The sequence below is a fragment of the Peromyscus californicus genome, unplaced genomic scaffold, assembly GCF_007827085.1.
Source record: "Peromyscus californicus insignis strain IS unplaced genomic scaffold, ASM782708v3 Scaffold_6__1_contigs__length_162567912, whole genome shotgun sequence".
Lineage (NCBI taxonomy): Eukaryota > Metazoa > Chordata > Mammalia > Rodentia > Cricetidae > Peromyscus > Peromyscus californicus.
The window spans coordinates 92,477,928-92,496,201 of NW_026294584.1; the positions used below are offsets into that span (position 1 = coordinate 92,477,928).

At 43.5% G+C, this 18,274-nt stretch overlaps 2 protein-coding genes across 5 annotated transcripts in view; one reads left to right on the forward strand and one right to left on the reverse strand.

Annotated features, from left to right (window-relative positions):
- The window catches only part of Ctnna2 (catenin alpha 2), a 1,158,645-nt gene that overhangs the window by 393,741 nt on the left and 746,630 nt on the right, over window positions 1–18,274 (reverse strand). The window lies entirely within an intron of this gene.
- Lrrtm1 (leucine rich repeat transmembrane neuronal 1) lies at window positions 2,314–17,810 on the forward strand. 3 transcript variants are annotated; one of them, XR_008214614.1, is made up of 3 exons: window positions 2,314–2,973; window positions 3,254–5,175; window positions 16,955–17,810. XR_008214614.1 is itself a non-coding variant. In XM_052721881.1 (2 exons), exon 2 carries the CDS (start codon window positions 3,313–3,315, stop codon window positions 4,879–4,881), a length of 1,569 nt encoding a protein of 522 aa, XP_052577841.1. In that variant the 5' UTR covers window positions 2,314–2,969; window positions 3,254–3,312; the 3' UTR covers window positions 4,882–5,242. The 3 variants fall into 3 exon arrangements, 1 of the variants encoding a protein (XP_052577841.1); XR_008214613.1 differs by having other exon boundaries at window positions 2,314–2,969; XM_052721881.1 differs by lacking the exon at window positions 16,955–17,810 and having other exon boundaries at window positions 2,314–2,969; window positions 3,254–5,242.

The window sequence follows — 18,274 nt, forward strand, 5'->3', positions numbered from 1 at the left end:
GATTTAAGAGGATAGAAAGATGCAACTTGCCACATTAGAGGTGAGAAGGGTTTAAGGATAATGATACCATGCAGACAAAACGATTTGCAGGATAATAGCATGAAAAACTATATATTATATATATATATATATATATAATATATATATTATATATATTATATATATTCTTAATTACAGCCTAGAAGTGTCTTCTACACTTTGAGTGGCATACTTAGAAGAAAACTCACATATAAACGCAGTGCATTTAATTTTATTCTTTTTCTTTTTTGCCAACACTCAACTCTTCTCTGCCTTTCTGTACCAGCTCTACAAATCAAGTGACATCCAAAGTAGGACCTCTTCTTGCCCATTTGGCAGCCTCTCTCATCCTTTTGCCAAGCTGCATGCATTATAAGGATTTTCTTCCTAACAGCCATGGGGATTGGGTGCCTTATGCTCACAGTACTTGCTGAATGGCTGGCTACTGTTTACCCCTGCCTGTGCCTGCCCAGCCCTGCTCCTCCAACCCTTTAGAGTTTATGGCTCAATCAGTCGGCATGCTGTCAGGAATAATTGTTTTGGCAAGGGGTAAAACCACTTGATGATGAAATTGTTTCTCTGTCTGTTAAAGTGTTCTGCAGCAACTCACAAGTGCCAAGGGCCCAGTCCAGAGCTAAGTTGGAGGCAGAGTGAGGACAGGTGACCATCCAGACTGGCAAAGGAAGAACACAGCTCTGAGGAGGAACAGCAAAGATCTATCTGTGTCAGTAAGAAGGTGCATGACCTTGAATAATCCCCAGATGTCTCTGGCCTCAGTTTTGTCATGTGCAAAATGGAGAGGGTTGATTTTCTAATGTCTCCTGGAGCTCCTAAGACAGCATGTGATGTCTAGCACATCTCAGACTTGTATTCTTTTCAATTAAATGATGCATCTTGGGGATGAATGACCAGGGCAGAGCTCAGAGGAATACAGAATAGAATGATTCACACCCCTGTTCATATGACTTTTCCTGAAAAGTACCACCTGTCTTTGGTGACCTTACGTCTACCAGTTGGTCTTTTCAACTTGTTGTTAAGAGCCAGGCTAGTGGCTTGACCAATCTCCTTAACCTGGGAGATCTCCCAACCCATCATCACTCCTAGCAAGTAATAGTGACAGGTAATGTCCACTTATTTGGAGTTCATTAGAGACAGAAATGACAGGAACGTAAGGACAATAATACACCTTAACCTGTGACTACTCCTGACACAGGTTTACTTAGCCATCTTTAAGAATGTTGTTCTTTTTTCTTTTCCTTTTTAAAAACAGATAACCAGAGGTCTGTGGCAGTAGAATAGATTTCTTATAGGACAGTTGTGACCGGAGGGGTACTCATTTGTTGTATGAGCACCTGTCTATAAAGGATTGAGGGTAGAAAATCCGACAGGGGCTTTCCCTGGGATTCAGAAGAAAAGTAGCATTATTCTGTACAGTCACAAAGCTGAATTAGAGATGAGGGGATAAGAAAAAGGCTTCCTTATTTTTTAAACCACCTCTTCTCTACACATCTTCTAGTACATTCTCCAGGGGTTAGATGTGATTACCATGAACAGCACACGTCAGTGTTAGCCTCTCCCATGTCATACAACAGCCTCTTTATCCCTGCAGCAGTGTGCTCCATGGACAGGATGTAGACTGGGCAAGCCCCAGGGGAATCTCCAGCAGTCTCTCTGTACACAGGTTGAATCTGCCATACTGCAACCTTTTCCCACCGTCAGGACTCAGGCGGCTCCTCTAACAGCGTGGGCTTGAAAAGCATTCCCTCCAGCCCTGAAAACGGCCAGCTCAATGTAGAAGGCCAGTGTTGGCACATGGAGAGGAGAGGAGAGGGGAGGAAAGGAGAGAGATAGAGATAGAGAGAGAGAGAGAGAGAGAGAGAGAGAGAGAGAGAGAGAGAGAGAGAGAGAGAGAGAGAGAGAGAGAGAGAGAATCAAAGCCAAACCCCAAATCACTGCCTTCTTGTGCCTCCTCTCAAGTTGCTTCTTTTTGGAAAGCGAAGAAACAAATGTTGATTGCTCTACAGAGTCCTACGTATCTGTTACACGTAGGCAGTTAAAGGGAGGGGATATAGCCCCAAAGAAAGGTTGGCGGGGCAACCGAATATCTCAGCCCCTCATTTGGATATATCTTGTCACTGATGATATTTCTTACCCCATCCCCTCTTCTTTTTTTTTTTCCGCCCTGAAATATAGACCAAAAAAAAAAAAAAAAAAAAAAAAAAAAAAGCTGAGTGTTTTTCATTTCATCAAAGAACATATATTACTTTAGCGGTTTGGTTTAAAAAAAAAAAAAACGTTGGTTTTCTGCCCACCCCTTTTCAATCTGCCGGTGTCGGAGGTGCTGGGGAGAAGACGCACAATCGCGAGCAGCTTACGACACTCAGTGAGCAGTCGGTGCCGGTGCAGGCTCGCGCACACTCCTCGGTGGAGGGAAGGAGTCGAGCGCTGCTCTGCGCTCCGCAAAGCATGAGCCGGCCAGGTTTCCGCAGCTGCCTGGGACACGAATGGCAGGCGTTCTCCAACCGGGACTCCAAGGTGGCTGCGATCCGCGCTAGGCATTACCGATGACATTCTCCAGACTGTCAAATCCTGGGGAGTCTCGAGCCCCGAGTTTGGAGTTGATTTTTTCTCTCACCCGCCCCACCACGTCACAGTCTCAACTGCAGAGGAAAAAAAGGGGGACCGAGGCAGGAAGGCGAGAAGCCCGGGCTCCAGGCGGCACGTAGTTGGGAAACTTGCGGGTCCTAGAAGTCGCCTCCCCGCCTCGCCGCCGACCGCCCCTGCAGCCCCGGAGCGCAGCAGCAAAGTGAGACATTGTGCGTCTGCCAGATCCTCGGGCCGCGGAGCAGGGCTGCCTCGGGAAACACAGAGGGGTCTTCTCTCGCCCTGCATATAATTAGCCTACACACAAAGGGAGCAGCTGAATGGAGGTTGTCACTCGCTGGAAAAGGGTGGGTAAGACACTTTTTTAATTAAATTCTTTCCAGAAGAAAAAAAAAATTTCCTCCCTTTTCTTTGCTGCCGCATCTAACATGGACTGCATTACCCCAGCTTTGATCTTTCCGTGGCTGTGAACTTTGTATGCTGCCCGGCTTTCTGCATGCTTAGAGGTGAACGTGTGGCTCTGGGGAGGGGGGGTTCCTTCTACATTTCTCTATATTGATTTGGGTTTTTTTTGTCCCTTTCTCCCCCCTCCCCCTCCCTCCCCTCTCCCTCGGAATAAAATATGATATAGATTTCTGACCCAGCGCTTCCAATGGACATTCTCCAGTCTCTCTGGAAAGATTCTCGCTAATGGATTTCCTGCTACTCGGCCTCTGTCTACACTGGCTGCTGAGGAGGCCCTCGGGGGTGGTCTTGTGTCTGCTGGGGGCCTGCTTTCAGATGCTGCCCGCCGCCCCCAGCGGATGCCCGGGGCAGTGTCGGTGCGAGGGGCGGCTGTTGTACTGCGAGGCGCTCAACCTGACCGAGGCGCCCCACAACCTGTCCGGCCTGCTGGGCTTGTCTCTGCGCTACAACAGCCTCTCGGAGCTGCGCGCCGGCCAGTTCACGGGGTTAATGCAGCTCACGTGGCTGTATTTGGATCACAATCACATCTGCTCGGTGCAGGGGGACGCCTTTCAGAAACTGCGCCGAGTTAAGGAACTCACACTGAGTTCCAACCAGATCACCCAACTGGCCAACACCACCTTCCGGCCCATGCCCAACCTGCGCAGCGTGGACCTGTCCTACAATAAGCTGCAGGCGCTGGCTCCCGATCTCTTCCACGGGCTGCGGAAGCTCACCACGCTGCACATGCGGGCCAATGCCATCCAGTTTGTGCCGGTGCGCATCTTCCAGGACTGCCGCAGCCTCAAGTTTCTCGACATTGGATACAATCAGCTCAAGAGTCTGGCGCGCAACTCTTTCGCTGGCTTGTTCAAGCTCACGGAGCTGCACCTGGAGCATAACGACTTGATCAAGGTGAACTTCGCCCATTTCCCGCGTCTCATCTCTCTTCACTCGCTCTGCCTGCGGCGGAATAAGGTGGCTATTGTGGTCAGCTCTCTGGACTGGGTTTGGAATTTGGAGAAAATGGACTTGTCTGGGAACGAGATCGAATACATGGAGCCCCACGTGTTCGAGACCGTGCCCTACCTGCAGTCTCTGCAGCTGGACTCCAACCGCCTCACTTATATAGAGCCCCGTATCCTCAACTCCTGGAAGTCCCTTACGAGCATTACCCTGGCCGGGAACCTGTGGGACTGTGGGCGCAATGTATGCGCCCTGGCCTCCTGGCTCAGCAACTTCCAGGGGCGCTATGATGCTAACTTGCAGTGCGCCAGCCCGGAGTACGCACAGGGCGAGGACGTCTTGGATGCTGTGTATGCTTTCCACCTGTGCGAGGATGGGGCCGAGCCCACCAGCGGCCACCTCCTGTCTGCTGTCACTAACCGCAGTGACCTAGTGCCCCCTGAGAGCTCAGCCACCACGCTGGTGGATGGCGGGGAGGGACTGCACGATGGCACTCTTGAGCCCATCACTGTGGCTCTCCCCGGCGGCGAGCACGCTGAGAACGCTGTGCAGATCCACAAGGTGGTCACGGGCACGATGGCTCTCATTTTCTCCTTCCTCATCGTGGTCCTGGTACTCTATGTATCCTGGAAGTGTTTCCCAGCCAGCCTCAGGCAGCTCAGACAGTGCTTTGTCACGCAGCGCAGGAAGCAGAAGCAGAAACAGACCATGCATCAGATGGCTGCTATGTCTGCCCAGGAATACTACGTTGATTACAAACCCAACCACATCGAGGGCGCCCTGGTGATCATCAACGAGTATGGCTCATGTACCTGTCACCAGCAGCCCGCGAGAGAATGTGAGGTGTGATTGTCCCAGTGGCTCTCAACCCATGCGCTACCAAATACGCCTGGGCAGCCGGGCCGGCCGGCAGGCACCAGGACGGGTCTCCTCTGCGCTCTGAAGTGTTGACTGAAACTGTACGGGGATCTCTCCCAGAGACTTGACATTTTAGCTTTATGTGTCTTAAAAACAAAAAAATAAAACACAACAAAAACCCCATCCCATAATCTTCAGGACAGTCTGTCTTAAATTTCATATGAGAACTCCTTCCTCCCTTTGAAGATCTGTCCATATTCAGGAATCTGAGAGTGTTAAAAAAAGGTACCAATCATTGATTTTTTTTTTTTGTAAACTAAAACGTTTAAAATAAAATAGCATTTACAGTTTCTACAGACTGGTGGAACCTAAATGAACTGCTACCTGTCTTAACAGAGAAGCAATGGTTAAAGTTTCCTTGGAATGCAGGTGGGAGTGGAAGTGAGGGGTCTTGGCAGGTGAGAAAAAAAATCAAGAAATCATGCAGCAAAATTTTTAGGTTCTATTTGAAATGATAAGAAGGGCAAACAAGGAAAGCTGATCACTGTAATGGTCCTGGTAATTTATCTCTGTGAGTAAGGTCCAAAAAAGAAAATAGTCAGAAGGACCCTTCATAGTCTGAGAAGTGGGCTAAGACATCTAGCTACTTCAAAGTGATGGGCGAGGGAAGATAGGCATCATTTCTAGGCCTCTAAGGCAGAGATCAGAGATCTTGGCAAGATCATTGTAAATGGCTTTTAAAAGGCAATGCCTGACAGTTTGTCCTGCCAGCAAGAAACATTTTTTTCCCCCTTAAAATAACCATCTTTCAAATCAGCTCAAGATTTCCTATCAAAAGCCATTTGGTCTTTTGGTCTTAATTCTCTATGTCTTTTACTCACTAGAATTAGTAGCAATCTGTGCCCTTTATCATGCCCTCTCATGGCTCAGAGATAGGGAGGGAGGGAGGGAGAGAGGGAGGGAGGGAGAGAGAGAGAGAGAGAGAGAGAGAGAGAGAGAGAGAGAGAGAGAGAGAGAATATGAATATCTCAGTGTTCAATACTGAAAGACAGGTTCTTCCGGAGTTAAGAGCAGCAAGCCTTAGGAGTTACTACCTGGAGAGAGGAAACCCTGACTCAGGAATCCCCCTTGGGTAATGACTTGTGGTGAGAAAATTCAGGTCCTGACTTGGCAGAACAGCCTTGCTGGTGAGGTGGGAGATATCCTCTTTGTCCCTCCGTTTGCATAATACTGATATGGGAATAGTTTGTTAACACAGAACAAGAATGCTGACTCCTCTCAGATGTCCCTTTCATGTGGTGTGTGCTTTCTCTGTTCTTCCTCCTTTTGTCTCCTATGTTGAGACGACTGACAGTCCCTTCCCAGCCCTCCAAGGCTTCCAGGGCCCCTTCACTGACATGGTATTTTTTTTTTTTTTATTGAACTAAAGAGGGAGGAAGTGGGAGTAGTGGCAGTTGGGTGGGTTCTGGAAAGGGCAAAAGAGGAGGAGTATATTGATGGATGGTATTTTTAAAGCACCTAACAATGCAATCAGATGTTATGATTGAAACACACTGTCATGGAAAGCAGATAACAACTGGACCCTGTTTCCCACGTAACCCTTCTAACTGATACTAAGGCACAACATTTTTCTTTTTTACCCCCTGCCTTCCTCTCAAGAGATGAGTACAAATAGAAGGAATCAAGGTGGGAGGGGGTGAACACACAACTCTCTCTCAAAATGCAAATGTATCCAATTACTAACCTAAAGAGGAAAACCGCACTTTTTCAAATGTAGAGAAATATTAGCAGAACGTTTACTTAAGCTAAGGATTGCTGGTGCATCCATCTTCTACCTTTGAAGAAACGAATATGCCTAAAAATATGGCTTGCAGAAGTCTCCCTCAAAAGAAATATTTTGCAAATATCTTTAACATGTTAAGCCTTAGGAGAAAGCTACACACACACACACACACACACACACACACACACACACACACACACACACACCCCAGCTCTGTTTCCTTATAATGATAGGGTTTTATAATACACATCATGTTTTTAACACTCATTCAGATTGTGAATGTTCTAAAAGACAGGTGTTGATAACTTTATGGATGGGGTCTGGGGTTTAGTTTAAGCATGAGGGTGTTGAATTGCTTTTGTAAACAGATTAATAATGAAAGGGTGGGAGTAGGAATGTACATGAAATCAGCACAACTGAGCCTTACTGAGAGCACTTCCTCTAGCAGAAGCATGACGTTTGCTTTAGTTTTTGTCTTAAATTACAGCCTGTGGCCACTGAAGTAGGGTTCCCATTAACTCCACCTCTTCCCAGAGAGACTACAGGAATCCAGTACCACATGCTGCTCTTCTATCTTGGTGCACTGAGCGATAGTGTTGCTGTGCTTGTAAGAAATTTACTTCTAGAAGCAAACCTTTGTGGCAGACATGAGAACTGCAGTGTTCCTCTGCCTCCTAAATATTCGCACTGGAATCTATAGTTTGCTTCTATCCTAACACCCTCTCCCCAATTCCTTTTCTTTTTTTTTTTTTTTAGCATAGCTGTGAGAAAGGGCATAAGCATGTTTTCTTCTCCACTGCTCCCCTATTCTTGTGACAAAATATCATGAATTCAGGATATTTTTAGACCCTGTAAATCAAATGAAGAATCTTTGTGAAGAAAAATCAGACATTAGGGATTTTCAGAGCAAATGATGTGTGGCCAGCGAAGTTCTACTGTTCATATTTATAGGCAAGCAAGTGTTGTCCCCCCACACAAGGATTTCACTCACAGAGCTACCTGGTTCAGTGCCTCTGGCTTTCGAAAAGGGCAGAAGGAGGGAGAAGCCAAACATAAGGGAGAATGGTAGTTTTAACTAAGGTTTTGTGATACTTGCAATCTTTTATTCCTCAAATTAATTAAGCTTTAAGCTTCAAAAAATTTTGCTGTGACCCCTCTAAGCAAGTTGCTGCCAATTTAAAAGGGAATCTAATTTTTAAGTGGGTAGTACTTTTTTTTCTCCCTATTTTTTTCCCCACTGAGGTTTCTAATCTCATCTTGTGCTCTCTGTAAAGAGTTCAAGGCCACAATTCATGTCCTATCCTGGGAATCGTGATAGATTAACCTTGCCTTTCAGTATTTTCCAAGCTGATTAAAGTTCAGCAATGGTATTGAGGCTTTAAAAAATATTTACAGAGGAAAAAAATGTTTTCAAATGATGAATGGCATTCTCTCAAACTGGTCTTAGCCCCAATTGAGGTTGTTCCAGAAAAGTGGGTTAAGGGAAACTCATTTTAGACCTATACGCAAAGGAGAAGCAGCTTCTGACTCTCAGACTTCTGTCTGCATAGAAGGACCACCTGTCTCACAAAAGACCACACATTCTTTAAGCTATAAAGTTCCTATCGCAAAGAAAACATGATTAAAGTAAAAAGTTGAACAGATATGCATGTTTAAAGTATTCTCCCAAGCTTCTCAGTGTATAAGAGCACCTTACCTTTGCTCTTCACCCTTAGAGAGGCAGACATTTGGTGTGATTTAGCACCAACAACACATTTATGAGGATGTGTAAGTAATTAGAGGGCAAACACCACTTGTTATTCCTCCCCAGTTTCCTAAGCAAATGCACACGTATCATTGGCGGGCTTTGGGGCCACCTGTGTTTCTGATGGGAATTAATCAAGTTGTCAGCAAGTTTGATACCATTCTATCTAGCATAGCCAACTGACACTGGGAACTCCTGGATCATAGACTCTGGTGAAATAAAAGTCAGCAGATGCTTCCTCTTGGGGGAAATGATGGAAAGACCAGAATTTTTTGTATCTGTTTTGGAGAATGAGTATCAGTGAGAAAAGAACCTATTGGATTGGTGCTTATGTTAGTTGGATTGAATTGGCCATTAATGTACTGTCAAAATCTACAAATGTAGCTAGAATATGACTATTAAACATATTGCACAAATATATATTGAAAAGGATTGAGGGATCCATCTCCCTCTGTCTCTATATCTGTCTATCTATCTACATGTATGTTTACATTTCCCTTATAGAAGCACACACACATACATAGATAGTCTTTCATACAAAATAACATGAGCCTACACACATACACACACAGGACTATAGTACACAATTACTGTCTACCACTAATTACTTTCTTGTGATAAAGTTGTTATTTGGAGGAAAATGTGATAAAAAGACACAAATAAAATACCAAAGGACTGATATGGTTGATGGTATTTTCAAATACTGTCCCTGCTGGTTCAGGCTTGATAGCTAGGTGTCCTCTAGATGTCTTGCCACAGCAGAGCATACACCTGCCGTCCAGTGGTTAGAGCTAGAATTGGCATTGCATTCTTTCTGGAATATACTTATTTTAAAAATTTAAAAAATGCTCCTATTTGCTTACTTTTCCCCCTTGTGAAATTCAGTAGATAAAATGGCTGGGAAACATAGCCATCTTCTAGATGGACACAGTTCTTAATACCTTAGGGTTTTTCTTTTTTTTTTTTTTTTTTTTTTTTGTGTGTGTGTGTGTGTGTGTGTGTGTGTGTGTATGAAGGTCCTGGCTGATAAATCCTTAATGTTTAAAACAGAGAAGCAAAGGAGATAAAAAGAAAAGGATTTATTGAGCATTTTCTTGGCATGGGTGCCTTTACCAGCTCTTAGTATGTAATGTGCAGGCAACCTTATCTGTACAAGAGGAACCTGAGGCTTACAGAGGCTGAGAATCTTGTACAAAGTACAAAGGGTATGAGCTAGTGAGGAGTGCTGGTGTCCACACTGGTGACCTATTCAAACATGGATTATACTCTACAGAGAGTCTATTTGCCAATATATCTTGGTTGACTGCCAAACACATTCTTATTCAATGTCATGGGTGTGATGATCAAATACAGAAGTTTTTGTCATGACCTTGTTAGGTCTGGCCACTGGTAGAAGAGTGGTGTGAAACCCTGTCAACAGAGGAGACATTCATATGATGTTCATAGAAGAGATGTACAGTAATCACCCAGCCAATCTCTTACCAGAAGGTTCAATTTAGAGAGGATAAGGCCTACGTTTTTATCTGTTGCTTTCAGGGATGCCCTCACACTTCTTACTTGGTGATCACATGATTGTCTATGCTAGCTAGCAATTCTCAACTAGAGATAATTTTGCAGTTTCACAAATAAATGTGCACATGTACCCATACAGACGGACAGACACACACACACAGCCACACACAACCACACACACACACACACACACACACACACACACACACACACACACACACACACAAAAATTTCCCTGGTAAAGTCTGTAAATAGTTTTTTATTTCTATGCTTGGCTGGTGTGCTACTGGCATCTGCAGGATAGAGGTCACAGGTACAGCTAAACGTCTTACAACAAACAGGGTATCTTTAACATGAAAGAGCAATTTGACCCCAAATATCAAGAATTCTGGGAATGAGATACCTGGCTCCATGGCAGGAAAGAATGCGGGGACTGTGCTTGTACAAAGGCTGCTTGTACAGAGTGGTCTTTCTAAGCTTTTATCTACATATTTCCCCCTTTAAGTTTCTCTCTCTCTCTCTCTCTCTCTCTCTCTCTCTCTCTCTCTCTCTCTCTCTCTCTCTCTCTTTCTCCTTAACCAGGGAGTTGCAAGTCTAAATTAAAAACCCCCAGGTTGTTTGTTAATCAGCAGAAGACATATAGTTAGCACATCCTTCCCAAAGAACATATGGCAAACCTTAAATTAACTAAGACAAAACTAGCCAGAACCATCAACTGACCCACTTTTTCCTTTAGCAAGACTTCATTTAGGAAACATAGTAAGGAAGGGATCAAGTTAATGGTGAAAGAATCGATTAATACAGAGGAAACCGAAAAGGTCTGATATTCCTTTCAGTGGGGTTCTGGTGTCTAATCATATCCCATCAACCTTTCTCTACATTCTTCAACCCCACCCAAGACAGCAATGTCTTTGAGGCAAGAATGAGCATCTATTAAGAGAGAAAAAAAAAAAAAAAACGAAGTGTTTATTCAGGTGAGTGGGGCGGGCATATGAGTGGAAGGAGTTACCTCAGAGTTTGAAAGCAGGCTGTCTGGAGCTGCAGACATTGCTCACAAATGTATGTAGCACTAGGGAGACCTGGCACAGGACTGACATCCACAGCATTGTGAGGGAACCAGAGAGTTCAATTCAAGGCAAATACTCTAGGTCAGAGTGGTTCAGGCTAACCAGAACACATTTGCAAGGCAGGTCAAGCTCTGCAAAAGCAAAATAAAATAAAATAAAAGTTCCAGGACCTAGATGTCAGGTGTTGTGCTCTTCAGATCTGGTGCTTTTCTTCATTTTCCTGAAAAGATGAAAATTTTAGATGCTCATACCGCAGTGGGCCTCAATCTGAAATACTTTGTATTTTAGAAGGATTTATGTGGTATTCCCTGAGGATACTTTCCCTTCTGCACTTCAATTTCACCATTTCTTCCATCAATAAAACATGAAACAAAAGTAGTTTTCAAGTTAGTGTCATTTAACCAGAAAATTAAAACCTCCCTGAGTTCCCATCCCCCAGATATTCTGATTCTTCAGGCTTGCCTGCATATAAAAGAGAAAGGGTAGACTCACTGACAGATGTGGGATTCAGAGAGCTCAATGGAAATTCAGAGAAAGAAAGATGAAAAAGTTGAGGCATGTGTGGTATGTATGAATACAGATTTATAAAATATGCAGAAAGACTTGTGGAGATACCCAACCATCCATATATGAGTCCTGAGACGCAGGACGAAGACATACACCCAATGAGAACAATAGAAAGCTAAGGAATACTGCTGGAATGAGAAGCAAGAAGGGTTTCTAAACTAATTCAATATAAGTGAATAGCATTGGGGTTAGGCACATGACAGCCTCCTATTAAAATAGTACTGTACGGGATGGAGTGGAAGGAGAAGAGGAGAGGGATGAAGAAAGGCAAGGCAGGGAAAAGGAGAAAGAGATAAAAGGACTGGAAAGAAGAGAAGAGTTTCAAGATTTGTGTTTTATATCTTTGAAGTGCTCATCACTGGCAGATGAACTAGACTGACTCTTCAACCCCATTTAGTTGTATCTCTTCTAATCTACCTAGCTGGCTATTTGCTTTCTCTCAATGGGCCATTGGGAAGCTATTTTCTCTCAGCTTGGATGGTACTTCTTAACCTATGTGTATGGGACCACTGGAGACCTTTGGTAAATAACAATGACTAAGTCTCCTCCTAAAATACTTGACTTCACAGATCTGAGGGGTGGGGAGGTTTTATAAACCTTTCCAGATGATTGATTGCACAGGTTAGCCCACGTTAAGAATCACAGACTTAGAGGGTCTTATGATCATATCTTGTGTTGTTCAGCAATATACAAGATGTCTGTCTTGGACAATAGCTTTTGCAGAAGATATATGAGCCAGTAGCTGGGCTGGGTAGGGTCCTAGTTAAGCATGGACCTCCTTGCCACCCACCTGTCCCCATTGCCTCCACCTGGTGGCAATGATGGATTCATAAGTACAGGTTGGCTTAGAATTTATTTCTGAATCCTCATTGGTCTATCAAGCTCTGCTTGTGATTATTCCTTTACTGTATTTCATTCTCATTACAGTCTTACAAGACAGGCCTAGAATTGTCCTGTTTCAAAGACATGAAGACCAAATCTGAAGGCATCCTGCAGCTGCCACAACTGCTGCTCAGTTGAGTGTCCTTACCCTTTCACAACTTCCCTTTCCCTCTCAGACCGATCATGCCATTTTGAGGCAAAGTACCCACATCCGTCCCTCTTCTCTGAGTCTTAGGAAGCACACTTGTAGTCTGCTTAATGTGTGTCTTTCTCCTCCATCTGGACACTAGCATACAGTCTCATCTCAGCCTTCATGTGTATCTCCCATCCTCCCTGAGCCTGGCATGCTTTTCTTTGTCACTCAAGCCTCTGAGTTGGTAAAAAAAACACCCAAAGAAATGGAAAGTTTTCAACACTTTCCTAACACCCGTAACACCAAAATATTCCCTTTGTAGCCAACCACAGCCACCAAAAGCTTTGCCAGTGACTTTTCCAAGAATGGGAAAGCAAAATTCTAATAAGACTTTGATTGATGTGGGGTGATTTTTCTACTCAGAGATTCTGGCAGCCTGAACAAGAATCTTGGCCCAAGGTGCTGAGAGACAGGGGTAACTTAGAAGACCACGCAGCCAAATAAGTAGGGTGGTGTATATTTGGCCCAGTGACCACATCTTGTTCAATGCATGTGAACCAACCCAGGAAAATGCTCACCCAGCCCATCAGCTCCATCAATTGCTTAAGAGCTTAAGTAAAGGTCAGGGTGAAGATACATTTTTTTCCCCTCCTTAAGCCAGCAGCCTCTTTGAAAACAATGTTTTTTTTTTTTTTTAAACATTTCCCATCAGCACATCTATCTTCAATTAAAAATTCTACATATGAAATTGTGTGTGGCAGGAATTCCAGCTCAGAGACATTGTGGGCGGCCTCGAAGAAAAGGGAGAAGGCTCAGCAGCATTTGGAAGCTGGATTAGTCTGTCACAGAAAGGTCTAGAAAAGCCAAGTTACACACAATTAATGGAACAATACAACAATCTGTCTTTAGCTGGCCCAGGCATTCCTGTCATTTGTCCCTCAGCTGCAGAACCACGTGGTCTGTGATTTTGTGTATCTGTTCCATCATGATGGCGTTTTCAGTGAAATCTCTATTTCCAGCAACCAAGACTGAGTTTTTGCTTGTTCTTTTTCCTTTTTCTTTTTAAATATCTTACTTTAACAAGAACGTTCAAGAAGAATTTCTTCTTGAAACTCAATCTTATTCTGCTAACCACCCAGGCCATTTTTATCTGAGTCTTTTCCCTCTTTCAAAAATCATACATGTACAAAAGAGACCAAACCATGCACATGGTAAGAGGGTAGATAGATAATATTATAGCTAGGTTGCTCTATATAACATTAGTCAGACCTTTTACCTTCTAATTATATTGCTCAGCTCATTTAATCAGGCAGTGGTAGTTTCTTTCTCAGGGATTAAGCACATATGTGTTGAAGGAAAAATAGAACCATTTAACATGTAAATGATTGCACCTGTGAAGGTGAGGCACAAAGCCAGAGGAACCTGGAGGCACAGCTCGGCCGAACTCACTGTGGGCGTGAGCAGAAGATACCTCCCCATCTTCCAGATTCATTTAGAAAAATGATCCCTCCCATGGGAGGGATATATATATATATATATATATATATATATATATATATATATATATTATATATTATATATAAGTTAGTGGGTGATAGGCAAACTATTTAGTCCTTCATATTTTCTCATCTATGCCATCAATCTGGATCTATTTTTGTTCAGAGGGCTTTTCAGCATGTTTAGTCTGAAAACTAGGTAAGGGCTGGTAAGACTACTGAGAGAGCAAAGGAACCTGCCGCCAAGCCTTAGGACAAGCAGACCCTCAGGGTAGAAGGAAAGAATTGACTCCTTCAAGTCCTTTGAGTAGGAATTGCCTTGCCTTTCCCTCTGTGTTCAGGCAGGGCTGGTGGGCATAATTCACCACAGAACATGCCAACATGTCAACAGCATTCACGTCTGCACCAGAGTATGCACACATGTAAGGGGTTAGCATGGTTCTCCCCACTTCGACGTGGACTGAAGTCTAGTGACCCTCTTTCCAGAAGCACTGTTTATGAAGGTTTTTGGTGAGACAACAAAACTTACTGCCAGGTGGAGCTATCTGTAATCTATTGTCAGCTCCCAAAAGGAAAGCTAGTCAAGAGCTTGAGATCACCATCCAATGCCTATGCTTTTACTCAATATTGGTGATATTAAATCATACTGAGCAGAAATACACACCTTTAGATAAAGACTGTGAATTTAAGAAGCTTTGTGTGTGTGTGTGTGCAAGCAATCACAATTTGATCGTAACAAACAAATAGAACAAAGGATTGAGAGTACAACTCAGAAGAACCCTTTCTTCTGAGAAAGAAGGTTGAACATCAAGAGGCAGGATGTTTGGTACAACTTCACCAATTTTCCCCTAGATCTTAAGCTAGATGGCTCTACTGGTGATGTTCTTTCTTCCTGTGTCAGTAGTGAATTCTAGTTTTGCTTCTAGCTCTCGATTTATTAGTCAGGTGTAGAGTGTAAAAGCGTAATGGTAGAAAGGGTATTTTCCAGTACATTCTCCTACACCACCAATTGCTGACTGGCAAAAAAGGTGAATTCAACAGAGTTCACCCAAGGGCAAGCTTGAATGCCCTGAGAGATCTAGTTAGTCTCACAAAGATGAACACGTCTGGCCAGAGAAAACATTCTATGTTCCACTTACATGTTGAAGTCTGCATCTGTCCCAAGCCACACCCTGTTTTTATGATTTGCTCAGAGGGGAAAATATTAAAATAATTGCTCTACTTCAGGTTTACACAAGAATATTAGCAACACAGAAATCAATACTAGCAGAGAAAGCTCTGTTAGGGAATTGAGGACATCTTTGAGTGCTAGTGTTTGAGTCTTTGTTGACTTATTTTGTTACTTCTTTTTTGCCTCCTACCTTCCCTTATTGCTTCCTTCTATCATCAATCTCTCCTTTTCCTTTCTCTTTTTATTCCTCTTAAATTGGTTCATAGTTATGAACCACACTATACTTTCCCAATTGGGGAAAATGGCATTGAAGGAGCAAATACTGTTTTTTGAGTGGGTTAACAAAAATCTTCCTCAATTTTATGTATAAAGTACAGGCATGCACATAGCACATCAACAGTTATACAATATATATATGATATTGAAATCTCAGGGCAATAGAAGACTAAGGAAAAATGTTAACAGCCTTTCTCAGTGGGAGGGAGGTGATAAAGGGGCAGGGGCAGGTAAAGTCTGAGAACACTGACCTAGGCAGTCTCTGACAATGTGAAAAGATGAGAGCAAAATTATAAGCATCATGGTAGGTCATCAATCATGGTTTCGAGAAGAAAGGGGGTTCAAGCACTCTGAATATAAAAAGTAAGATTCAGAAATTATGTGGACAGCTGCTATATCCACTAGAACACATGGTGTTCCCAGGCTCTCTTGGACTCAACATATCTCCCAGTTGTCTGTTTGGAGGCTTCATGATCCTTTAAAAAAGATACTGAATACAAAATTAATAGACAGAGCCCTGGTACTGCCTCTGTTTACTGGGTTAGCCAAATCATGTCCCTTTTAGACCTCATTCTTTTTGTCTATGAAATTCAGAAATTAATCCTCTGTGAGTCTGTTTCACAGCAATCTGGTTAGGCTCAAGAGAGATAACATAGGTTGGTGAAACCAACCTTGAAAGTTGCAAGACTCAACACAAAAGTTTAAGGTAGTGGAAAGTCTTAGGATAGTAGTCACAAGAGGTGTGTGGTTCTTCTACCCATGTGACTTCTGAGGGCTGTATACATTCTTTACATTCCTTTGGTTGGTCATTGCTCTGCATTAGGGACCTTGTGATTACTGTGCTGAGCATGGGCACACCAGGCAGGCCACTGGACAGAAAGGAGAAGGCACAGATCACCTAATGTATTTCCTCATTGTGTCACAGTGAGTTTGACCCAAGTGGCTTGCTTCAGTTCCTTGAATCTCAATGGCCATGCCTCTAAAATGGTCCTACTCACAGTGGCCTTCCAGGATTTTAGGATAATTATCAGAAATCATATGCATTGGCTTTGCTAAATGTTCAATCAACGTGAATCTTGCCCGCGTCCCTTTAGCAATGCAGCTGCATACCGTGTGTATAAAAATAGAATGAGGGTAAATGGGCTTGGCATAAGAGGCAGTTGGCGCCTTGATGTGGAAACTAAGAAGAGACTTGAAGGATTATAGAGAGCACTACATCACCACATGAAAGAGTGAAGAGCTGGACAGGAAGTAGTTCTGTAGAGTAATTAGCAGAGAAATGGATGGAGAGAGATCCCTTCATCTGTTGCTAGGGTCCAGCATAATTTTTAGGAAGTAGCAGAGATCTCACATAAGGACCTGCCATAACAGATACTTTGTGCCTAGCTTACAGTGTATGCTTCAATATTTTCTAATGTAATGGTTCTCTTCAGTTCTGTCAACAGATTCCACATCTACCCATCCTCTTGCCCATCTCTCCTCAGCCTCATAACCTGCTTCATCTCCTGAGAGCTTGGAGACTTCTGGAAGAAGGTGGGAGATGAAATCTCATTTGGTTCAATGGCAACCAGCTTTGCCATCAAAAGTGCATGTGTTGCTTTTGTGAGCCTTCAAGCGCTGACAGCTACAGTGGTATTGTATCTGCCAGCCTTCGAGACAGCGTTTCTGGACTGCACAGCCAAGCAGTTCTGACCTCCAGCAAAAGCCAGCCACACATACTGCAGCAGGCTGCCTGCTGGGCTCCACATGTTTATACAGAACTGCTAACCCTCAAGAACTGCAACTGAAAGAGAAATGAGAAAGGAACGAATACGCTGTTGTTTTTATTTTCTACTCAAACCAGCTCTTTGAGAAAAAAAAGAAAAGAAAAAGAAAGGGAAAGGAGAAAGGAAAAAAAAATAAAAGAATCACTCTCCAAGCTGGAGCCCTGCCAAGCTTCCTCCCCTCCCTTGCTTGTCCAAGCACTCCACCGTCTGTGCAGACTGTATAACAGCAAGTTCTGGAAACAGGCTAAGAACTCTGGGCCAGTCAAGGGGCTGTGCTGTCTGGGTATCTGTGTCTGCTGGGGCTTTTGAGACTTGGTTTTTCACCTTTATCTTTTATCAACTGCCAACCCTTGGAAGCACATCTGTTACCATCAGCTTCTGTTTGTAAAATGGGACTAAAGGTTAACCTCTCCAGAGAAATTCGCATATCTTCACTGTAGTTCAGGGCTTCCTCTAACAGCTTGGCTCACAAAACATGACTATGGTAAATTAAAGAATGTTAATAAAAATGAGATAAAATTCCCAGAGGTCTTTTTTTTTGCCCCCAAATTCTTCTATGCTCATTTCTAAACATTACCTTATCAGAAAATTTGCTCCTGTGATCAACATGATTTCCCAAAGCAATTTTCTAAGAGCAGACATAGATTTGCCATGATCACTAAGAGTTTTCAATCCTGTGGTGAGGAGCGGGTGGGTTCCTTTTATTTGTCTCACCTTTGGGTAAGTGTTCCTTTCTTGGGACACTCACCAAAGGGTGAAAACTAGAATGTGAGTCCCCCCCACCCCTTTATAACATAAACAGAGACAACAGAGAGGAGATACTTCAAGTATCTGGATTGAACCGTGGGATGGTAATTAAGTGCTTAACTAAGAAAAGAATTATCAAGACCCATGAATCTGTGCCCACAAATGCAATGGGCACTAAGTAAGTAGAGTAGCTTTACAGTGCACTGAACTTTAAGCTGGCTCCTACAGATTCTATTTATG

Coding starts and splice junctions, on each gene's coding strand:
- Lrrtm1 (XM_052721881.1), top strand. CDS start 3,313: ATGGATTTCCTGCTACTCGGCCTCTGTCTACACTGGCTGCTGAGGAGG.